The sequence below is a fragment of the Melitaea cinxia genome, chromosome 2 (genome assembly GCF_905220565.1).
Source record: "Melitaea cinxia chromosome 2, ilMelCinx1.1, whole genome shotgun sequence".
In the NCBI taxonomy this organism is placed as follows: Eukaryota; Metazoa; Arthropoda; class Insecta; order Lepidoptera; family Nymphalidae; genus Melitaea; species Melitaea cinxia.
In genome coordinates this window covers 13,823,596-13,849,196 of record NC_059395.1, presented here as the reverse complement: position 1 = coordinate 13,849,196, position 25,601 = coordinate 13,823,596, and the positions used below count along the sequence as shown (strand labels likewise).

Genomic DNA, 25,601 nt, shown 5'->3' with positions numbered 1-25,601 from the left:
ATTTTCTTTTAGCCAATTAACCGATGGTGACGTTAAGAGGAATATTTTAGCCATAAAGTCTAATGCTGTTGGTTCTGATAGCATTAGCCGAAAAATGATTATCCCTGTTATTGATTATGTCACTCCTGTCTTAACATCCATTTTCAATAACTCAGTTGCGACTATGACTGTTCCTTCCCCATGGAAAGATGCCCAAATAATCCCACTTCCAAAAAAAAGAAATCCATCTTCATACAGTGATTACCGTCCTATTTCCATTGTCCCGTTCCTCTCTAAAGTTTTAGAACGAATTTTATACCATCAACTTGAGTGTTTCTTTTGTTCAAACAACCTTCTAAATCGTTTTCAATCCGGCTTCAGAGCGGGTCAGAGTACGACTACTGCTTTGGTCAAGATTACTGATGACATCAGACAGGCTATGGACGGCCAGAAACTCACGGTTTTGACGTTACTAGACTTTAGTAATGCCTTCATCACAGTAGACTTAGACATTCTGCTGGCGGTTCTTAATTCCCTTAACTTATCTTCATCGGTAATTGGCTGGTTTCATAGCTATTTAAACGGTCGCCGTCAGCGGGTTCGAGTTCAGGACTCATATTCTGATTGGCTGACCGTCAATGCCGGTGTACCTCAAGGAGGCGTTCTATCGCCTCTGCTATTTTCAGCTTTTATTAATTTTTGATATGATATTAAAAATTGTTTAGAATTCCTAATGTGAGGGTAACACAAAAATAAAATCGTACAGATCTATAGATTTATGCGCATTCTAGGTTAGATGATATTCACCATACAATTAACTCAATTAACTCCGGCTTAAGTGAAATTGTTAATTGGAGTAACTCATTTGGTCTAAAAGTAAATCCTGTGAAAAGTCAAGCTATTATTATTGGCAGCCACCATTTGATTCGTCGTTTGGATCACTCTCTTTTGCCATCAGTTATATTTAACAACAATGTTATTCCTTATAGTTCTGAAGTAAAAAATCTAGGTATTATTTTTGACCAAAATTTGACCTGGAATTCACAGATTATGGAAATTAGTCGTAAAATGTTTACTGCTATTAGTTCCATTCGTAGGTTACGAAATCTTTTGCCAATTCCCACCAAGATTGCGTTGGCACAATCCATCCTTCTTCCTATTCTCGACTATGCCGACACCTGTTGCCTCGACCTTAGGGAAGATCAATTAAATAAACTCGAGCGTATTCAAAACCTTTCTATTCGCTTCATATTTGGACTTAGGAAATATGACCACATTTCTGAGTTTCGCAAAAAGCTCGGGTGGCTCCCAATTCAACTTCGCCGGAATACTCACATTCTTTCACTTCTCTACTGCGTACTGTTTAATCCAAAGACGCCTTCCTATTTAAAAGAGCGCTTTGAGCTACTATCAAACTGTCACGATCGGTCTCTTCGATCGGATAATAATCTTATTCTTAAAATTCCTTCTCATACTTCTTCTTTTTATACTAACTCTTTTTCGGTACAAGCTGTTCGGTTGTGGAATGCTTTACCCGTAAATATAAGGCGGGCACAATCACTAGACACTTTTAAAAGTTACTTAAAGAAACACTATTTAAACTTATGAGTCACATAATAAGTTTATAAATTTAATTTACTACAAATATTACCGACAATGACTTTAGCCGGTCCTTCCTCTCTTCTGTCGTATGTATATTCGTATTTTCATATTCTTTATATATTATGTTAATATATATTTGATATATATATGTGTATATATGTGTATGTGTATATATGTATATATATATATATATATATATATGTATGTATATGTATATATATGTGTATGTGTATGTATGTATATATATATGTGTGTAATGTGTATATGTATGTATATTTACGTATTATATGTATATATTATGTATGTACACCTCCATGCCGTCTAATTCTTTAGTCATGTCCTTTTCATGCTAGAAGTTGTCTGGAAGATATAGCTCTTTTAGCGATAAGACCGCCTTTTGTACATGTCTATATTTTCTTTTACGGTGTAAAATTTTTCTCTGATAGTGTACAATAAAGAGTATTTGTATTGTATTGTATTGTAATATTCAAATAAGCGCTTTTTACTAAATGTATATGGATGTATACACGGTACGTTCTAGTCCTCTCCAGTCAGGTTTCCGCCCGGTCATAGTACGACTACCGCTCTCGTAAAAATTACCGATGACATTCGCTGTGCAATGGACAATAAGCGGCTTACCGTACTGGTCCTTCTTGACTTCAGCAACGCTTTTAGCAGTGTTGATTTTGACCTACTGGTAAGTGTGCTAAGTTCTCTTAACATATCTCCTTTGGCAGCGGACTGGTTTCGTAGTTACCTGCAAAGACGTCGGCAGCGCATACAATTTGACGAAAGTTTTTCTGACTGGTGTGACGTCAAAGCCGGCGTTCCGCAGGGTGGTGTGCTGTCTCCTCTCCTGTTTTCTATTTTCATAAACTCTATTACTTTCAATTTAAATTTTTTCCACCACTTATATTCAGACGACCTCCAACTTTACCTAACTTCGAATCTTGAGAATCTTCCTAATACTATAGCTGCGATTAATTCAGATTTGGCTACTGTCTCCGAATGGTGTAAGCAATGTGGTCTTACGGTTAACCCATCAAAAAGTCAAGTAATCCTGATCGGTAGTCAGAAAATTACTGCAAAAATTGACTATACAAATTTGCCTCTTATTTCTTTTGATGGTGTTAAACTGCCTTTTCTGGACAAAGTGAAGAACCTTGGTATCTACTTCGATCAAGCATTATCCTGGACTCACCAAATTAGTGAAGTGAGTAGGAAAATGTTTGCTGCCGCGGGGTCATTGAGACGTTTACGTAACTTTCTCCCTATTCCAACCAAAATTGCGCTTTCGAATTCACTTATACTTTCGATTTTGGACTACGCTGACGTATGCTATCTCAACCTCACTGAATATCAGTTAAATAAACTTGAGCGACTTCAAAATGTTGCGATTCGGTTCATATTTGGCTTGCGTAAATATGACCACATTTCGGAATTTCGTAAAAAACTGAACTGGTTAGGTTAGGTTATTCGTCATTCATTCGGCCATTCGTCTTCGCCGGAATTCTCATATATTGTCTCTTCTGTACTGTGTACTATTTCATCCGTCAACACCTGTTTACCTAAAGGATAAGTTCGAATTCCTTGGTTCACATAGTGAAATTTTAAGGTCATCAGAAAACCTTAAGCTGCGTGTACCCCTTCACAAAACAAACTTTTATAAAAACTCCTTTGCTGTGCAAACTGTTTTGCTATGGAACGACTTACCCGTGGCCATAAGGCGCGCTCAAAGTTTGTTTTTGTTTAAGAAGCATTTGAAAGCATATTACCTCAGTCTATAATTATTTTAAACTCACTACATTCAATTGATAAAAGATCATTAAATTTGCCATGAATCTATATATTAAACGATTACTGTATTTATATATTAGTGTGTATGTAAATGTTTTTATTTATTTATTTTTTATTGCGTACGTATGTGTATAATGTATATAATATATAATTGTTATATATTCTTTTTTTTTTTCTTTTACTTATTTAAATCTGTATACCACCTGCCCATCTGAAAAGCAATATCGCTTTCATTATCAGGTTGTCTGGAAGAGATTGCTCTTTAGCAATAAGATCGCCTGGTTGTAGAATTTTTACTATAATTGCTTGTAATTTTAATTTTGTTCTTTATTTAAATGTGCAATAAAGTATATTATTATTATTCTACTGAATGTCACTCAGCCCGCCCAATACATAATAGATACATATATTATAATAACTACTTATATAATTATATAGTAAATTTACTTATACTTACATATATAAATATAAGCGGGTGGAGGAATACGCCCCGGCAGGGAGATCAAACGGCCGGGGGTTAGGGCTGCAGGCTGAGAAACCGGCGGACAATCCTAGCCGAGTCAAGTAACACCGCCTTCTGCATCCTGGCTGCGAGCGAACCGTCCCGGATCCCCAGTTGCCTCAGATGGTGAGCGAGGCTAACCGGGATCAAACCATTGGCAGATATTACGATAGGGATTATTTCAGCAGAACCCACACCCCACATGTCGACAATCTCGTGCGCCAGATCCAGATATTTACGTTTTTTCTCAGTCTCGGCTTTCACGAGGTTCTCGTCATGCGGGACGGTGATGTCCACTAAAAATACCCACGACCGTGCCCTGTCCATCACCACGATATCAGGCTTGTTCGCCAGTATCGTCCTGTCTGTGGCGATAGGCAGGTCCCAGTAGAGCCGGACTCCGTCGCGTTCGAGTACTGGCACCGGTAAGTATTGGTAATACGGCATCCTCTGTTCCAGGAGACCGTACATAAGAGCAAGCTCTTGGTGGAGAATCTTGGCCACTTGGTTGTGTCTGTGCAAGTACTCAGTATTAGCAAGCGCGGAACAACCCGAAAGCACATGCCTGAGTGACTCACCGGGATGACGACAGGCTCGACAGAAGTCGGAAGTGCCATCCTTCAGGACGTGCTTTCGGTAGTTGTTCGTCTTGATCACCTGATCTTGTATTGCACAGACAAAACCTTTGGTTTCCCCAAAGAGGTCGCCGAATCGCAGCCACTGCACGGAGGCCTTACTGTCCACGTGAGGCGCGTGAAGCGCCTTGTAGAACCGTCCATGCAGTTCCTTCTCCATCCATACGGTCTCCCGGTCAGAGGTGCTCAGTACGACCGGTTTCTGCCAGTTCTCTTTGGCCAAGGTTAGGGGGGTTAGTCCTTTGTCACACATTGAAACGTCACCATGCAAAGCGCTGTCCCGTCTCGTTTCAAAGTAGGCCCTGAGGCTGCACACCTCGCGGTTATGCATGGTCTTAGCGCTTAACATGCCTCGACCACCACACTTCCGCGGGATGTACAGTCTCATGACCGACGACTTAGGGTGATGCACGCGATGGTACGTCATAGTTGTGCGGACTCTTCTGTCCAGGGCGTCAAGTTTGGTCTGAGTCCATCTGAGTATGCCAAAGGTGTACAAGAGAGTTGGCATGACCCAAGCGTTATAGGCTCGGACCTTGTTGGCTCCAGACAAGTAGCTCCGAAGAACTTTTGTCAGCCATCCAAAAAAAATTTCACAAACTGCCTGTTTCATGTCCACTTCCTTCACCCCTATGCATTGTGACATACCCAGATACCGGTAAGATTCAGCTTCGGAAAGGGTCTTGAATGATGTTAATTCGAGGCTAAGCTGCGACGATTGAGTCACCTGACCCCTGTCCACATGCACGACCGCACACTTATCCACTCCAAGCTGCATCCTGATGGAACTGCTGAACTCCGTAGTGATTTTCAGCAGTTCCTGCAGGCGTGCAGCGTTAGGTGCCAGCAATTTGAGGTCGTCCATGTAGAGAAGGTGGGAGACTTTAGTACCTCCTCTCCGAAACTGAAAGCCTGTCCCCGAGCGCTCCAGCAGGGGTACTTAGAGGGTTCAAGGACAAGCAGAACCATAGTGGACTCAGGCAATCACCCTGGAAAATACCCCTCCGTATCCTGATTGGGTCATCCGCGCCCGTCAGTTGCTCGCCCTGGAGACATAGGATCGTGCTCCATTGCCCCATACATACTCCGAGGAAGTCTCGAACTGCCTGGTCAATCTTGTACAGCTCGAGGACCCTCAGGAGCCATGAATGAGGTACCGAGTCGAAAGCCTTTTTGTAGTCGATCCAGGCGGCCGAAAAGTTCCGACGGTTGCGTCTGACAAGCTGGCCCGCCACAGAGTCAATGAGAAGGAGCTCCTTTGTACCGCGACCGCCTCCACGACATCCGTTCTGAGCTGCAGACAGGATATTAAACTCACTAATATGTCGTGAGATCTTACAGCTCAGAACGGACGTCAGTGTCTTGTAGATGGAGGTCAGATACGTTATGGGGCGGTAGTTGGTGGGATCTGCGGTGTTGGTGGACTTAGGAGCTAAGTGAGTGATCCCGGTAGTGAAAAGGTTCGGGAGTGTCTTCCGATCTATTGCCTCTTGGTATTGTCGAGCCAAGGTCGCATGGCAGACCGAGAGCCCTTTTAGCCAGTAGTGATGCAGACCGTCGGCCCCCGGACTTTTCCAGTTCAGAGCCCGCCGGACCGCACCACTGACGTCCTCCGTAGAGATGGCGATCGGGTTCATCGGTTCAATTTTAGCACATGCGTCCTGAACCGCCGCAATCCAAGTGCCCTCCTCATGCTCCACCTCCTCTGACCATATGTTGCGCCAGAAAGCGACGAGGTCAACCGTACTCGGTTTTAGGGAAGCAGAGCACGGTATCGGGTTCTCCAGCTTTCTATAGAACCTTTTCTGATCACTCACGAAGAGGTGATTTTGTCGGAAGCGCTCAACTCTCTCAGAGTACCTGCGTATGCCCTTTCCCCATGCCGCGATTCTCTGCTTCAGGCCGTCGATGCGCTCCGTTAGCTTATCGGCTATGTCTGGCTGATCGAGGCTAATGCCTAGCCCGTTGAAGGTCATTCTAACAGAGCGCACAATCCTTGGCCTTGTGTTGCCCGACCTGAAAGCTAGCAGCCTACCAATGAGGGTACCAGGCTGGTACGTCGCTACTCTTATAAGTAGCGCGTCCAGGCTCCTGGGCCTTGGCTCCGACAAGGCGGTGCACCGCTAGAGCAGCACCGAAGAGAATAGAACCCGTATCCTCCAAGCTGAAGCTGGTTTCCAAATAGGGAGGCAACAGCCTGTTAGCTGCCTCAATGGCATGCCGCGTCGTGGCATTGAGGGGGAGGCGAGAAAGTCGCGGTCTCATTTCCAGAGGAGCGCCTCGAGTCTCGGAAATCGCCTCTTGCAAGATCCCCCTCATCTGTTCTACTTTTTGGGCGACTGCTCCCTCAGTGATCGCCTCCACAGGCGCTTCGCTACGAACGCCTTCTTGTTGCATTGACACTTCGTTGCGCACCGTGGACACGGGTTCGACTTCAGGAGCAGCCTCACGTCGAAATCGTTCGAGCTCGGCGGCGTCAAATATGCCCTTTCGTTGGATGTACCGAGCTCGATCTGCCAGGTTCTGTTCCGTAACAGTTAGCGTAGGCTCAAGCAGTAGGAACTCGCGGTGCATTACTGACCGGTAGCCAGTCCGCCCGGTCTCCCGTCCTACAGCCCTATAGTACGCACGCATGACACTCTCATTCATTTTCGGTGTCCATCTCATGCGGCGTACTCCACCAGCGGTGGGCAACGAATGCTGAGTCCCTTGGGACTCTGTCGTCGCCAAGCCAACTGGTGGGGATGGTGGATAAACCGACCGGTCAGGTGGTGGTGCCGGTCGGCGGGGTTGGCTGGCGGCCCGTATGCTGCCACGTCCAGCGCCAGCTCCAGACGCGCCCTGGCGTCCCCCAGGCAGCGGCCCTATGCGCCTTTCCAAATCATCCTCCATCATTTTTGTTTTTTGAGTGCAAATACACTCACTTGGAGAGGCACTCACGCTCTCCGAGGAGGCTGCGTGGGTGTTAAGCAGCTTTTGTTGTTTATTATTATTATTATTATTATTACATATACCAAAATTACATTTTTGTTTTTCAATTTTTGTCTGTCTGTCTGTCTGTTTATTCCGGCTAATCACTGAAACGGTTGGACCGATTCTGACGAGACTTTCACTAACAGATACTAAGGAGTAACTTAGGATACTTTTATTTAAGAATTTTGTTTATCTTATAACTCTGCGAACTGAACAATAACTTTTATTTGATTCCACGCGGATGAAGTCGCGGGCACAGCTAGTATAATTAATATAATCGGCGCTCATACTACACTATACCAATACTAGATATGCTTTGATTTTCTGGCTAGATCCCTGTCTGTAGAAATTACTCAAACTACATTACTACATACTTTATGTGAAATTTATAATTTTGTAACCTAACACGATCATTAACAAATACAAATAAATACCACTTAAATTAGAATAAATCTCTAAAATATGTTTTTGAATTTATTAATTTGAAGCTGTCACACTGAAAATAAGTTTTTCACTTTTGAGACCTTAATAATTCTAAACACAATTTAAATAAGATACGAAAAAGGAAAAACTTGGGCAAAGGCAAAATATTAATTTATCGAAGCCGAACTTTTTTTCTGCCTGAAATATCAATTAAGGCCGGAGTGAACTGTAATCAATCACCTCCATAAAAGTCATTTCTGTTAGCGTGTATTTTATTTACATTTATTATATGATATGATACTAATTGATTAATAGCCTGATGGATAGATCACATGAATCCATAATAGTCTATCAACATACAGTCCACAAGTTTAAAGTCGTTCCATGTGCAATGAATCGGCCAAGCATAGCGCTTAGGTTAGAAATGAGACTCCGCGAGAGAACTAAAATAACCGACATAGCCCACAGAGTTAGTAAGTTGAAGTGGCAATAGGCTAGTCATCTGTATCGCAGGACCGATGGCTACTGGCAACACTTCAGCCTATCGCAATCCACTGCTGGACATAGGCCAGTCCAAGTTCACGCCTGACATTATGGAACGAAATCATATGTTTTGCTCATAGTCACCACGCTGGGCAGGCGGATTGGTGACCGCAGGGCTGACTTTGTCTCACCGAAAACGCTGCTGTCCGTCTTCAGCCTGTGTATTTCAAAGCCAGCGGTTGGATGGTTATCCCGCCATCGGTCGGCTTTATAGGTTCCAAGGTGGTAGTGGAACTTTCTTATCCCTTATTTGCCTCGTACGACACCCACAGAAAGAAAGGGAGTGGCTATATTCTTTACTGCCGTAATCACACAGCGAACTAAGAAACTAAAAACTATTTTTTTCTTTACCAAGAAGCAAAGAAAGTCAATTATAATATTTTCAAACTAATCACAATAATCTCATGAAATAATTACTTGATCCTCATTAAAATACACAGCTGGCGTATTAAATCATAACCATAGTTATATAACACAAACATATGGTCATTTGTTCTTAATATAACTAAATGCCAGTTTGGGTAGCAAGCGACTGATATACCTACCCACTTTTTAAATAAATGTATCTTTATACAGTAGAATAAAAATACCCAGACTCGAGGCGGATTGAAAACTCAAGCATATATGCCTTTAGAATAAAAATCTTCTAGCTCTCATAGCTCTTCATTACTCGATATTGAGAAATTGGATTTGTCCATGTTTTTATAACTTTTATGCGATTTTTTCCTATATCTGTTTTCATATTATTATCATTATTTATTATCATCTAGTAAATTCTTATCACAAGACATATATTTATCTATACTAATTATTAATTAACTATTATAAAGAGGTAAAGTTTCTAACTTTGTTTGTTTATAGGGGGTAATCTTCGCAAATACTGATCCGATCACGAAAATTCTTTCACTAACAGAAAGCTACACTATTCAGGAGTGACATAGGCTATATTTTATTGTGATTGAACAAAAAATTCTGTGAAAATGTTATATATAAAATTCTTGTGTCACAATGTTAGTTACAATACTCCTCCGAAACGGCTGGACTGATTTTTATAAAATTTTGTGTGCATATCGGGTGGGTCTGAGAATCGGCCAACATCTATTTTTCATATAGCTAAGTTATTTATAAGGGGGGGAGGAGTTAAAGGGGGTTAATAACATATATGGCAAAACAACGTTTGCAGGGTCAGTTAGTCTAATCTAATCTAAATAAGTACCCCAAAGAAAATTATTTTTACTTAAAGTTGTCTAAGGTAGTGCAAAAATATCTATCACTTAAGCGTAGTTCATATAAACGCAGACTCACTGTAGAAATACCGAGCATCATATTGAATCTGATGAGATTTAATAATTAGGTTCGCTAAAGTTTCATCTGTTATTCAAGCAATATAAATATCAGCTCTATGACAAAGAATGTCCTTCGAATATTTATTGCATAGTGAACCATTGCTTTAAATATTCTATTCTATTAAATTGCAAAAAACTATATTTTATTTATTAAAATATGGAAATATAATATAACGTTGAAACTAATTAAAATACAGAAATGAGATAATTAATTCGTGCCTCCGTAATACTATCGTTTCTTAAAGAGGTCGAAATTTTTAATACCTCGCTAAACGGCTATTTCACTTTTTTTCTTTAAAGTACATTGCTTTGTGTTTATAAATGTTTAAGGTTTGAAATTTTTTTTTTTTAATTATTGTCTCAGCGAACATATCGCTTTGCTAATGAATAATTTTCTAAATTTTAAGGATAACGTAATATAAGGTAACGTGCAAAAAAGAAATAATATGCGGTTATCAGTATACCTATTGATTGTTCTTAATATAACTGGAACTTTATTACAAAGATTTAATATCTTGGATTTCTGGACAAATTTATTTAGACCACTACCCCGCGTCGAAAAAGAAGGATTTGTACCTGATTACACACCTAAAGAAGGTCAAGAATATGACTTTATTGTAATAGGTGCTGGTTCAGCTGGATGCGTTGTAGCTAATCGCTTATCAGAAATACCACTTTGGAAAGTGTTACTCTTGGAAGCTGGCGGTAATGAGAACTTCTTTTCCGATATTCCAATATTTGCTCCTTTCTTATCAATCACACCTATGAATTGGGGATACACTTCTGATCCAGAAGAAAAGGCGTGTCGAGATCTCAGAGGAAAAGTCTGCTACATGCCCCGTGGTAAGGTTCTTGGTGGTAGCAGTGTTCTTAATTTCTTAATATATCAACGAGGTCATCCCGAAGATTACAACGATTGGGCCCGAATGGGTAATGAAGGTTGGAGCTACAAAGAAATATTACCATATTTCAAGAAGTCTGAAAACATGAAAATAAGTTATTTAAATAACTCAATATTTCATGGTGTGGGAGGTTATCTAGATATTGATTATGGAACTTATTCGACACCACTCAATGATGCATTTAAAAAGGCAGGTGAAGAACTTGGTTACGAATGGAATGACCCTAATGGAGAAAAAGTAATCGGTTTTTCTAAACCTCAGGCAACTATAAGGAATGGTAGACGATGTAGCACGTCAAAAGCCTTTTTGGAACCAGTCCGATTTAGAAGAAATCTCAGAGTATCGAAGTACACAACTGTAACAAAAATTTTAATTGATTCTATAACTAACGTAGCAAAAGGAGTGGAATTTATAAAAAATGGGAAAAGGTACAATTTTGAATTTATTATTTTTTTTTTTGTATTAAATAACGCAATAGAATATAATTGTGTTTGCAGGCAAACGAAGAAAAACCGACTTCAATTATACGAGTATCAAGAAGTAAGACAACGTAGGTAGACGAAAAAATAGTCAAGTAAATACGCATTATCAAAGATTACTCCAAAAGTTGTAATCAGACCTCGATGAAATTTAAATTTGACCTATATATATATATATATATATATATATGAGAGTATAATGAGAGTTTAACTACCTTACAATATATATATATATATATATATATATATATATATATATATATATATATATATATATATATATATATATTTCTGCAATGAAACATTAAGTTGCTAATAAATCACTGAAGTACAAGTAATTTGTGGATTTAAGGAGTTCTATTTCAACCTGTTGTTTAAATCAGAAAACACAAAAATATAATAAAATACAAAGTCTTAGTAATAAGTCTTAGAAATAAGCACTTTATGTGCCAATGATTGTAATAAGAAAACACATAAGCCAACGATCTTGACTGCAAATTGAACAAAATACCGCTTCAGCCTGTAATATCCCACTACTGGGCATAGGCGTCTTTCCCCGTGTAGGAGAAGAATCAGAGCTTAATCCACCACGCTGCTCCAATGCGGGTTTGCGGATATATATATATACTTTATTACACTAAAAATAATGTACAGAAAAATTATACATAAAGTTGATGTTGTATATTCACTACTATGAGTAACGATCGCTATCAGTACGTGATAACAACCGGGACCGACGGCTTGACGTGTTCTCCGAGGCACGGAGGCCCACTAGGACTGCACAAACACCCAGACCACGGCAAACACCTGTACGGCCAATAAAATGTTTGTCATGTGCGGGGATCGAACCCGCAACCGCCAGCGCAACAGGTACATGGCTGTGATCGCTGCGTCAACGTGGCATGAACAAAATATGATATAATCAAATAAATCATAGGTGGTACTCATTTATAACCTAACGTTATTTTCGTGTAATTTAGACTGCCTATTTTATTAAGTTTCTTCAAAGTTTGATACATAATTGAAATATGTAACTTTATGTAGTAAGTATGAAAAATAAGACATCTAATAAGTTGTAAGTTCCTAATTGATATTATTTTTCTTTCAGAAAAAGAATATTTGCTAGAAAAGAAGTTATTTTGTCGGCTGGTACTTTTGGTTCAGCACAATTGTTGATGTTATCTGGCGTAGGCCCTGAGGAACACTTAAAACAACTTGGAATTAACACCATAGTAAATTTACCTGTTGGCTACAACCTACAAGATCACGTAACATTTTCCGGAAACGCGTTCATTGTCAATACAACAAATTTATGTGTTAACGATGTAAGTATGTTATTTCGCACATTACTACAATGTAAAGAGAAGATCTCCATCTTAGTAATCGTTAAACTTTAATAATTGTATTTGCTCGCAAACGAAAAAAACCGACTTCAAGTACATCGACAAGTAATACAACGTAGATCAACGATAAAATAGTCAAGTAACTACGCGTTATCAAAGATAACTCAAAAAGTAGTTATCAGATCTCATGATAAACATCAGCTTTCGATTAAATCAAAAATTATCAACATCGGTACACCCAGTAAAAAGTTATGCGGATTTGCGAGAGTTTCTCTCGATTTCTCTGGGATCCCATCATCAAACCCTGGTTTCCTTATCATGGTACCAAACAAGGGATATCTTCTTTCCAACAAAAAAAGAATTATCAAAATCGGTACATCCAGTAAAAAGTTGTGTGGTATAATACAACGTAGGTCGACGAAAAAAGCGTCAAGTAAAAACGCATTATTAGATATAACTCGAAAAGTAGTTGTTAGATCTCAAATAAATTTAAATGGGACCAAATAACACACCACCTTTTGATTAAAAAAAAATTGTCGAAATCGGTCGACCCAGTCAAAGTTCTGAAGTCACATACATATAAAAAAATAGTCGAATTGAGAACCTCCTCCTTTTTTGGAAGTCGGTTAAAAATACACAACTATATACCTGTTTAACAAATTTAATTATGTTTTAACGAGGATTCATTACGCTATTTCAAATGCATTACTTTGCCCATACCTTAACGTAGGTATCTCTTAAATTTCATAATAAGATTGCTACATAGAACCAAAAAGCAGTGTTATGTTTTATTTAGTTCCTTGTGCAATAAACACAGCTTATGGCGGCATCGCCAACGTCTGCAGCGCTGTACATGATAGGTCAAGGGCCGCTGACTATCCCTGGGGGTGCAGCTGGGTTAGCGTTCACCCAAACAAAGTATGGAAAAGGCCTCGCAGAGGGCCGACCAGACATAGAGCTCGTAATGGGTGCTGGTTCACTAGCTGGCGATTTATTCGGAATAATACGATCTATGCTAGGTAAATTTTGTCTTCTAACACATTATTACCTTGACATCTATTCAAACTGGAGTACTTAATCTGTTTTAATATTATAAAAGGTTTGGTCGTTCATCTGATTGTCAGTTTATCTGGAATATTTTCTGAAACGTCCAGGCACACTTTGACCGGTTAACTAAGACTATAAGGTGTGACCAAGGCTAGATTTAAATATTAGGATTAATTAACATTGTTATTCTAAAAATTAAAAAAGTCCAATGAAACAAATATAATGTATGAAAAGTATTTAGATATTAAATAAATAAAAATATAATATAATGATAATAATAATAATTGTGTTTGCTGGCAAACGAAAAAAACCGACTTCAATTACATCGACAAGTAATACAACGTGAGTAGACGAAAAAATACTCTTATAAATACGCATTATCAAAGATTACTCCAAAAGTTGTAATCAGATCTCGATGAAATTTAAGTGTGACCACATGACAAACAACGGCTTTCGATTAAATTAAAAATCATCAAAATCAATACACCCAGTAAAAAGTTACGCGAATTTTCGAGGGTTTCCCTCGAGTTCTCTGGGATCCCATCATCAGATCCTGTATTCCTTATCATGGTACCAGACTTAGGATATCTCCTTTCCAACAAAAAAAGAATTATCAAAATCGGTTTATAAACGACGAAGTTATCCCCGAACATACATAAAAATATCTAATATATAAAATTCTCGTGTCGCGGTGTTTGTAATTAAACTCCTCCGAAACGGCTTGACCGATTCTCATTAAAATTTTGTGTGCATATCGGTAGGTCTGAGAATCGAACAACATCTATTTTTCATCCCCCTAAATGTTAAGGGTAGTTCACCGCTAATTTTTTTTTTAATTTTTAGATTAATTATTTATTTTTTATTTTATAATGACGGCGTAGAAAAATACATACTAATAATAATTGAGTAACCTCCTCCTTTTTTGAAGTCGGTTAAAAAAGCAATTGTTTTCAGGTGTAACGGATCAATGGTACAAAGAAGTTTATGGTTCACTATCACTTCGAGACCGTCAAAATTCCTTCGCATTAAATCCGATTCTCATTCGGCCTCGTAGCGTTGGACGTTTAACGCTACATTCCGCAAACTTCACAGATCAACCGAAAATAAATCCTAACTATTTCAACCATCCTGAAGATTTACAATCATTAAAGGAAGGAGTTCGGTTTGTAAGTATTTCAAACGTGAAGAAGAAAGTTAAGTGATATTGACGGGTTTTTGTAGCCAAAAATATATAGGTACCTAACATGAAACAAAATTTTACAAATAGTTAGCTACGTGCCCCGCGATTTCACACGTCTTAATTTGAGGGAAAACAGGCAATAGTCTTCTTCGGTAAATGGACTATCCAGCATAAAAAGAATTTTTAAATTCGAACCAGTAGTTGCTGAGATTAGCGTGTTTAAAAAAACAAACTTTTTAGCTTTATAATATTAGTATAAATAAAATAAGTGGCTCTAATAATAATATGGTTTTACCTCCTGCTATGTAACTAATAGAATATTAGAAGACTTGAATTCAAAAGAAAGTGTAAAAAATTTATTAAAATATAAAATACTCATACTAGGTACTCACGATTTGCATAGAGTATCGATCTATTACTTTTTTATGCAATAGAGCCATTGTTTTACTTCGATATTATGTCACTTAATTTAAAAATATTTATAAGTATATTTACCATTTAATCAAGCTCCACGAAGACTTTAAAATCTAGTCATTTTATAAAAAAAAGTGCGTGCGTGCAAAGTACACGTGTCAGAAGTGAAACTTCTTTGGCAAACTTATTTTTAACTCTCGTTTATATTTACCTATACAAATCTAAAGCTTTAGATTTCCGTTCAGCGCCATCTACAAAAACCGCAACCCGTTTCATCAAGACGTTGCCATTTCATCCATAAAAAATTTACGCTCATGCGCCTAAAGAAGTTTCACTTCAAAAAAATAACTTGAACAATGAACCTACTCATAATGTTATCCCTTTCGTTTTTCTTCTAACAGGCACAAAAAATAATTAACACCAAAGCATTTCAACGTTATGGCACAAGATTACATGATACGCCCTTCCCTAACTGTAAAGATTATCGCTTCGATTCCGAAGAATATTGGGAATGTGCTATAATGCAAACTTCGATTACGTTGGATCATCAGGTATTTCAGTAAAAATAAATTACATTTTTTTTTTTTTTTTTTTATTAAGCACCAAATAATGTTCAGTCGTATTTTATACCGTAATTAATAAACAAGATTCTTAACGCCAAACTAAAATCAGTTTGGTAGATACAATTACCGCGAACATGTTCCAAGGAACGGAACAAACACTTTATAATATAAATAAGTATAGATTTTCTTTTCCAAGTTACCTAGTGAATAGAACGCCTCGATTATGTTGCTATTCGCGTATTCAAATCTAGGTTAGATGTTTTAAAACCGTAAAAAACATATATCCGTCATAGTCCGCGTGGAATATTGACTTTGAACACCATTTTTTAACAGACTTCCAAAAAAGAAGGAGGTTCTCAATTCGACTGTATTTATTTTTTAACCGACTTCCAAAAAAGGAGGAGGTTCTCAATTCGACTGTATTTTTTTTTTTTTTTTTTTTTTTATGTATGTTACATCAGAACTTTTGACCGGGTAGACCGATTTCGACAAATTTTGTTTTAATCGAAAGGTGGTGTGTGCCAATTGGTCCCATTTAAATTTATTTGAGATCTAACAACTACTTTTCGAGTTATATCTAATAATGCGTTTTTACTTGACGCTTTTTTCGTCGACCTACGTTGTATTATACCGCATAACTTTCTACTGGATGTACTGATTTTGATAATTCTTTTTTTGTTGGAAAGAAGATATCTCTAGTTTAGTACCATGATAAGGAAACCAGGATCTGATGATGGGATCCCAGAGAAATCGAGGGAAACTCTTGAAAATCCGCAATAACTTTTTACTGGTTGTACCGATTTTGATAATTTTTAATTTAATCGAAAGCTGATGTTTGTCATGTGGTCACATATAAATTTTATTGAGATCTGATCACTACTTTTTAAGTAATCTTTGATAACGCGTAGTTACTTGACTATTTTTTCGTCGATCTACGTTGTATTACTCGTCGATGTAATTGAAGTCGGTTTTTTTTTTCGTTTGCGAGCAAACACAATTATTGGATATATCTTTCGATTTATTTTGGATAATTGGAGTTTCGATTTATTGGAGTGATGAGGAATTTATTTATTTTATTTATTTATTATGAATTGTGGTCAGCATTGTCCGTGAATGGCGTGAGCAGTGTCCTCATACGAGCGTTGCAATCTCTTTATAGGGATTCTAGTGCTTGTGTGAGGATAAATGGGGCATACACTGTATGGTTTAATATCGAAAAAGGTGTTAGACAGGGATGTGTAGCGTCACCGTGGCTGTTTAATCTATTCATGGACAATTGTTTGACAGATTTAAAAGAGAATGAAAATAAGTTGAGAATGAATGAGTTACTCGTCAAATGTCTTCTCTATGCTGATGATCAAGTACTACTTGCGTCTTCGCCTGAGGAGTTGCAGGAGATGGTAACTGATATGAGTGGAGCTTATGTAAGAAAGGGAATGAAGATGAATGTAAAGAAGACGAAAGTGATGGTGTTTGAAAGAGATGAGGCAGTGACAGCCTGCAATATCGTGATTGGAGATGAACAAATTGAACAAGTGAATGAGTTTGTGTATCTGGGTTCAAAATTTACAAGAGATGGAAAGTGTGAGAGTGATATTGAAAGAAGAGTGAATGCAGGAAACAGGGTGAATGGAGCTGTGCACTCCTTTATGAGCAGTTGGAAGGTGTCTAACAAGGCTTGTTTGGTTGTACATGAGGGGGTGTTGATTCCGACACTCATGTACGGAAGTAAAAGTTGGGTATGGCAGAAGAAACATGAAAGCAGAATAAATGCAGTTGAGATGAGAGCGTTGAGAAGTATGATAGGAGTTAAACTGAGTGACAGGATAAGAAATAGTGAGATAAGGAAACGTTGTGGTCTGAAAGAAGATGTAGTGACAAAAATTGAGAAAGGTATGCTCAGATGGTTTGGTCATGTCGAGAGAATGAGTGAAGAACGATTAACGGAAAAAGTGTATAAAGCGAGTGTGGATGGAAGGGTTGGAAGGGGTAGACCTCGGCGGACGTTCCGAGACCAAAATAAGGGACATCTTGAAAAAAGGCCAGGTCAAGAGTACCCTAAACCGAAGAGCATGTATGAAGGGAATAATGAAAGTGGACGAAGCGAAAGAAGTATGTAAGGATCGTAGCAAGTGGAAAGGAGTGATCTCTGCCTACCCCTACGGGAAAGAGGCGTGATATGTATGTATGTATGTATTATTTTGGATTTTGAACACCGACGCTACATTTACACGTTCACCGTGACACCTTTAAAATCGCATAGTTTTTTTTTTTAATTTATGAACCGATTGACATGAAACAAACACAATGTCAACTAAAGCTTACCACAATATATTAGTGAAAACCACATCTAAATCGGATAAGCCGTTTCTGAGATTAGCGTGCCCAAACGCACTGACAAATAGACAAACTGATAAAAATTCAAACATTGTTTTGAGTGCTATTTGCGTTGATAAAGGTCCTAATAATATTTTTTGTCATATATTTTGCATCTACAGACAGCGATCCTTTACATTTTTATTATATGTATTGATTGTGTGTAAAATCTGTAATACTGATTAGCCTAACTTAATTTCTTCTGAAAAGCAAAATAGACTTTAGCACTGTACAAATTATAGGCTAGACATAGTTTCTCTCAATTGTTTATTGCTACAATTATACTTCTTGATAGTAATTGCAAGTGACGAATGAAAATCTAAACTCCCTCTTAATATTCTCTTTATGATTTGTTTTCTCCCACAGGTGGGTACGTGCAAAATGGGACCTTCAACTGATCCAACATCAGTAGTTTCTGCTCGATTACTAGTACATGGTGTCAAGGGACTGCGAGTTGTGGATGCGTCAATTATACCACGCATACCAGCATCACACACCCACGCCCCTGTGGTCATGATAGCAGAAAAAGCTTCAGACCTTATTAAACAAGACTGGAACATGCCGATAGAATCTATACGCTGATTGGTGTCCTATATCAAATTAAAATCCAAAGAGTAAAACTTTAGTTGATTGAATAGGCTATGATTGTTAATTACATTATATATTATTTAAGTATGTTAAAAGTAATATTAATGTGTGGTGTATTACCAGTTTTTTTTATCCTTAACTAAAAATTAAAATAATTTATGGACGTCATTACATAACATTAGTTATTACAATAAGACAAGTGTAAAAGTAACAAGAGTAATTTCCATCGACAGCCTATTTTAATTTTTAGAAAAAGTTAATGAAGCATAGAACTAATAGGGCATCACTCTGGTGTAGTAGTAATATGTATCATGCGTGCCATATATGCGCTCAAAGACGGTTCGATTCCCTCTTGGTATGAATATTTGTATTTGTGCAAATTTTTCTTTTGGTTTTGATGTCTGTCCTTGTGGGTCTACCCCCCGTGCCTCAGAGACCACGTTAAGCTGTCGGTCACAGCATTGGTGAAATGTCCAACAGGCAGCAGCATGATGGATTAAGCTCCGACCCTTCTACACAGAGAGCCCTATGGCTAACAGTGCACTTTTTCAGGCTGTATCAATAATTAATCGCAGAAATTCACATAAGCTTTATTTAGAGCTCTGTGTTGCTTACGTTTTGCTTCAATTAAAAAAAAAAAGTCACAATCATGAGTTTCCTGGCTGACCAAGTAGGTAATACCATAAAAGTAAGAGTTTTTGGTCATGTGTAGATATGTATGCCTTTTAGACTTTCGTCACATAATAAAAAGGTTTACAATACTATGTTCAAGAAATATCAAGCATCATGCTAATTTTTGTTTAAAGTGGAGATTTTTAATCTGCTATAGTATAAAATAAATATAATATAATATTTTTCCCCGTGTAGGGACGGGCAGTAGAATACGATTTCCTACGGCCCGGCAAGAAGGCCTGTCGTAAGAGCCGACAAATTCTTGCGGTGGTAGGCTTCGGCCGTGGCTTGATTACCACCCTCTGGATAAAGTCGCGCCGCCAAACGGCAATCGTCGTGTTCCGGGGCGGGTCCCAGAGCAGCCATTTGGGGGATGTGTCTGGGTAGTTGTGGCACTCTATGTGACCGATTCTGTCTGCTCATCACTGCCGCATCGGGTGCCTGGCTTCGGAGGGTAGCGGGATCCGAGGCACGGTGCCGCCGCTGGCCGACCGTAGGAAGTTGGGGGCCCAAGTAGAAGGATAGCCACCTGTGAAAGGCTGCCCTGCCACCTGACGAAAAATCCCAGAATGTTCTACCTTGCCGGTTGGCGACCGGAAGGGAGGACCAGGTAGCCATTCTGAGGGGCTCGGGCGTCCCCGCGGTCTCCGCGTCAGGCCCCCTCCGTGCGGCGGTGTTGAGTCTGACACCTGGTAGGTAGGATGCCGCCTCGTCCAGTTCGCGTTCCCCAGAACCTATTCACTCCCCATGAAAGCACACAATAGTAAAAAAAGGTATACACAGCGGCTGGACGTCCTCCCATTGAAAGTGCACCTCTCTAACATCCGAGGTCTGCACTCCAATCTCGAATCTGTCCACCAGCACCTAGAAACAGAAAAACCGCAGCTGCTGTTCCTCACTGAGACGCAGATCAAATGTCCGGCTGACACGGCGTACCTCAGCTACCCCGGGTATTCTCTGGAGCACAGGTTCATCGTTCGTTCGTTCATCATTCCTCGTGCCGGAGTCTGTGTGTACGTCCGTGATGACATTTGCATCAAGCGTCTTAAGCACCTTGAGACATCCAGTTACTCCATCCTATGGGTTCTGGTGGACACAGGACAGGAGAAAATCCTATATGCCTGTGTCTACCGTTCGCACAGTGGAGACGTGGAAACAACTCAGTTATGTGACCATCTTACCCTAACGGCGGATAAGGCTCGAGAGCGTTACCCTTCGGCACAGTTAGTCATCCTGGGGGACTTCAACGCCCACCACCAGGAGTGGCTATACCCATACCAGGTGACCGACCATGCTGGGAGAGAAGTGCGTAAACTAGCCTTGACGTTAGACCTCACCCAGCTTGTAAATTGTGCTACCAGGGTACCAGACGTAGACTCTCATACCACTAACTGCTTAGACCTATTTTTAACAACTGATCCAGACAGTTACTCAATAACAGTTTCTGCACCACTGGGTACTTCTGACCACTGTCTGGTAAAATCTATATCCGTCTGTTCCCCACCCGAAGAAGCCCCATGTGGCCCAAGACGGGTCTGGCGCTACAAGGCAGCGGATTGGGATGAGATGCGTCACTTTTTCTCGTCCTATCCTTGGCGAGAGGTATGCTTTTCTTCTGATGATCCGTCGAGCTGCGCTGAAGCCATTACCGCGGTTATACGCCAGGGTATGGAATATTTTATACCATACTCTGACGTAGCGACGAATGGAAAAGCTTGCCCATGGTTTGATGCGGAATGCTATCGTGCAGAAGCCAAAAAGCGGTCGGCATACACTGCATGGGCTGAAGCTCGAGCGCGCAAGTCTCCGAATTCTCGGAATTTGAAGAAAGCTTTTAACCAAACCGCCAAGGCATGTAGGACGTTACGCAGGGCTAGATTCAACCATATCAGCCGCATTGGGGCCAAACTAGCTTCTTACCCTTCTGGGAGCAAAGCGTTTTGGTCCCTGGCAAAAGCCGTTGAATCTAACTTTTGTCGGCCGTCACTTCCACCATTGCTGAGGACTGATGGATCACTGGCCCATTCTGCAAAAGAGAAAGCGGATTTGTTTGCATCTCTTTTTGCTGAGAACTCGCGTCTGGATGTTGCAGGAAAAGCTCCACCAATCTCAACTCGTGCTGACTGCATTATGGCAGAAGTACGCATACGCCAAAAAGAGATCCTTAAAATCCTGCAAACTCTAGACGTGAACAAGGCCAGCGGACCGGACGGTATACCAGCGATAGTCCTGCGTACCTGTGCCCCTGAGTTGTCTTCACCTCTTACACGCCTGTACCACCTGTCACTTAAGACTGGCAAAGTGCCGAAGTCTTGGAAGCTTGCCAACGTGCAGCCTGTGCCCAAAAAAGGTAGTCGTGCAGACCCTGTCAATTACCGTCCCATCTCGGTCACGTCCATACTCTGTAAGACTATGGAACGCGCACTAAACAACAAACTCTTGGCCCACTTGGAAAGTAACGATCTTCTCAGCGACCGGCAGTACGGTTTCCGCCAGCACCGTTCGACTGGGGACCTTCTAGTGTATGCCACACATATATGGAGTGAGGCCATTGACAAACACGGCGAAGCACTTGCCGTGTCTCTCGATATCTCGAAGGCCTTTGACAGGGTTTGGCACGCGAGCCTTATAAGCAAGCTTCCTTCATATGGTATTCCACCTGGCCTTTGCACTTGGATTTCTGACTTCCTGAGCGAACGTTCAATACAAGTTGTCCTTGACGGGTACTCGTCGGACCAAAAGGCTATCGACGCCGGTGTTCCTCAGGGATCAGTCTTGCCCGCTACCCTCTTCCTGCTGCATATTAACGATCTGCTCGTCCCCGGTACCTTTGGATATGCTGACGACAGCACAGTGACGGACAGATACTTTTCGAGTGCAAGGGCTAGTAAGGATGTTATCCAGTCTTGTCGAGAGGATATGGTCAGCCGCTTGAACGTCGCCCTCCAGGCAGTCTCCGAATGGGGCGATGCCAATCTGGTCACGTTCAACGCTACAAAAACACAGGCGTGTGTGTTCTCCTCTAAACGGAGCCCTTTACACCTGGCTCCGACTTTCCGGGATGTTTCTGTAGAAATTACCGACTCCCTACAGCTCCTCGGTGTAGAGCTATCGTCCAATCTGAACTTTGGGCAACACATCGAGTCCAAAGCAAAAACTGCAGCAAAAAACTAGATATTCTCTCTAAGGTCAGGCGATACTTCACTCCAGAACCGCTGCTTCAACTATATCAAGCACAAGTTCGGTCTTGTATGGAGTATTGCTGCCATCTTTGGGATGGATCCACCAAATACCAACTGGCAACTTTGGACTCGGTGGAAAAACGAGCTAAGAGACTCATAGGTGACCCTACTCTGACAAACACCAAGTTGCAGAGTCTCTATCATCGGCGTAGGGTAGCTCGTCTGTCGGTGTTCTACAAAATATATTTCGGTGAGTGTGCGAAGGAATTGCACGATCTAATTCCCCCAACAACCTTCCGCTATCGGGACACTAGGCGCGGTCGATCGTTCCATCCTTATGTCATTGATATGCCACCTACGCGCACAAAACGCTTTGGCACTACTTTCCTGATGCGCACAGGTAAGGAATGGAACTCGTTACCCGCGTCTGTGTTTCCCGAACGATACAATCTGGGTGCCTTCAAGGCCAGAGTGAATAGGCTGTTATTAGGCAGGCATGCTCCACCTTCGACCGCATCGTCACTTAACATCAGGTGAGATTGTGGTCAAATGCCTGCCTATTTGACAAAAAAAAAAAAAAAAAACAATTAACTTGATTGTTAACGTTAGTTTATACTAATAAATATTGACAAAATTTGTTACCTATACCTTTATAATCTTTGTTTAAAATGATACTTAAGAGGAAAGGGTACCGAAGAGACTTTTTAAAAAAAGGTATTTGAATAAAATGTTTCTGTCGCGCTGCATGCCGCTACCGCGCCCCGCGCCATCTCCGCTCCGTTTTTTCTATGTGTGACTGTCGTGTTGTTAGTGTGCGTGCGCCGGCTATTCAGCTATTAATTGTTGACGATATTTTAGTAATCGCGTCTTTCGTTTGTGATTGACTACGAGTACATATAGCGCATAGTGCTATTTTTCTGAATTTGGCTTGTTTTATTGAATTTGTTCTGCATCGTATTGCTGTGACTCGGCTTACTATTATTGAATTTCATAAACTACTTATTATTATGTTTTATTATTTTGACTTTGATACTCTTTGTGACTTATACATGTCTATATTTTTGTAAGTAATTATCTAAATACTTAGGTACTTTATTTATGAATTAGGTATGTAATTACATGGTTGAGGTGTGTGTAAGAATGGGTAATGAAATATATACATAATTATAGTGTATACATGTAGTACATAGTGTAAGTATAGTATACATATGTAATGTAGTACATACATAGTATAAAATGTTTGTCTTAGTACCTATATAATTTGTAATGTCTCATGTTTGTCGCAGTTATTAATACATAGGTATAGGTTATATGTATTAATTAACATATAATTGCGGCGATATAACAATGGTTAAAAATAATATTATAATTAAAAAAAAAAAACAAGAAAAGCCGCCTGCGTGAAGAACAACTATTAGAAAGTCAATTGAAAAGGCTGGAACAAGATAAAAATTCAATAATTACACAAAGATAGCTAAATAAATCACACCAATTTCACACATTATTATTTTCAATTATTATTTTATTTATGTTTTTTTAGTTAGGCAAATTACGTAATCGATTGAATTTTTTTAAAGAGAGGTTGATTAACATGACATAACATAACAATACACTTTATTGTACACCAACAGAAAATAATAATACGTATCAGATTGGTTTTTAACCGACTTCCAAAAAAGGAGGAGGTTCTTAATTCGACTGTATTTTTCTTTTTTTTTTTGTATATATGTTACTTCAGAACTTTTGACTGGGTAGACCGAGTTCGACTTGTACGCAAAGGAAAAAAAGCCGACTTCAATTACATCGACATGTAATACAACAAAGGTAGAAGAAAATATAGTCAAGTAAATACGCGTTATTAAAAATTACTCAAAAAGTTGTTATCAGATCTCGATGAAATTTAAATATGACTACACGATAAACATCAGCTTTCGATTAAATTAAAAATCATCAAAATCGGTACACCCAGTAAAAAGTTATGCGGTATAATACAACGTAGGTCGACGAAAATAGTCAAGTAAAAACGTATTATTTATATAACTCGAAAAGTTGTTGTTAGATCTCAAATAAACTTAAGTGAGACCAAATGACACACACCACCTTTCGATTAGAAAAAAAAATTGTTGAAATCGGTCCACTCAGTCAAAAGTTCTGAAGTAACATACATAAAAAATACAGTTAAATTGAGAGCTTCCTCCTTTTTTGGAAGTCTGTTAAAAATAGAAACCGATTTTACACGTCTATAGAATTCCTAAGTCGACAAGCTTGAACAGTGAAAGATTTAGTATAAAAGAAAGAGGAGTGAGAGGGAAATTCAAGAAGTAAGCTTTCCTCAGAACGAAGACTGCGTTCATTGGAATCAGTAAGAAATTTAAATCGTCGTTTTAGATAAGCAGGTACAACAGGGTTAAAAAGAATAAAGTAAGTTGAGAATATACGTATTCCCGCAGTAGGGAATTGGATGCCACTCAGGGCGTAACTACTGCCGTATCAGCCGTATCAATGATACGGGGCCCCCTATTTACAGGGAGGAGAATTAGGGTATGATGGGGCTGGCATGTCTGTGTAGACAAAAGTCCCTAAACAAAATAAAGATTTAAAAAAAAAACAACAGGGCCCCTAAGGTGTGTAAGCAAAAATTAGTAAAATGTTATCCACAATGTCACTTAATCTTGTGCTTCCTGGAAAAAAGAATAAAAAAAACTGTCATACATACCTATAGAGTTTTCACATTTTTTATCCGAGTCAAGCGTGCGCCCAATTGTTGATAACATTCTGTATCGTTTATTTCGGGATTCAGTTAATCATTATGAACAATGAATTAATCTTTTTTTTATATAAGAATGGGGCACACAAGCAGACGAAGCCATCTGATTTATAACGGCTACCGTCGCCCATGGCCTTTAGAGAAAAGATGTAGACACTAGACGCTTGAAAACCCCCAAATTTTAGCAAGGTCATTCCACACTTTGAATGTACGCGGAAAGAATGCGCACGAAGCTCGCACATTGGTTGCAAACCACTGGTGGATACAATTAGCACCACTTGACTTCTT

The 25,601-nt window shown here is 39.5% G+C and overlaps 2 protein-coding genes across 2 annotated transcripts; both read left to right on the top strand.

Moving 5' to 3' along the window:
* The first annotated feature begins 10,246 nt into the window (after window positions 1-10,246).
* On the top strand, window positions 10,247-18,776 carry LOC123661777 (glucose dehydrogenase [FAD, quinone]-like). The gene is made up of 6 exons (XM_045596718.1): window positions 10,247-11,130; window positions 12,290-12,506; window positions 13,342-13,543; window positions 14,526-14,737; window positions 15,567-15,716; window positions 18,471-18,776. Exons 1-6 carry the CDS (start codon window positions 10,247-10,249, stop codon window positions 18,684-18,686), a joined length of 1,881 nt encoding a protein of 626 aa, XP_045452674.1. The 3' UTR covers window positions 18,687-18,776.
* Window positions 18,777-20,111: 1,335 nt separating this feature from the next.
* Window positions 20,112-22,252, top strand: LOC123661766. Its single transcript, XM_045596708.1, has 2 exons — window positions 20,112-21,701; window positions 22,214-22,252. Exons 1-2 carry the CDS (start codon window positions 20,112-20,114, stop codon window positions 22,250-22,252), a joined length of 1,629 nt encoding a protein of 542 aa, XP_045452664.1.
* Window positions 22,253-25,601: the final 3,349 nt, after the last annotated feature.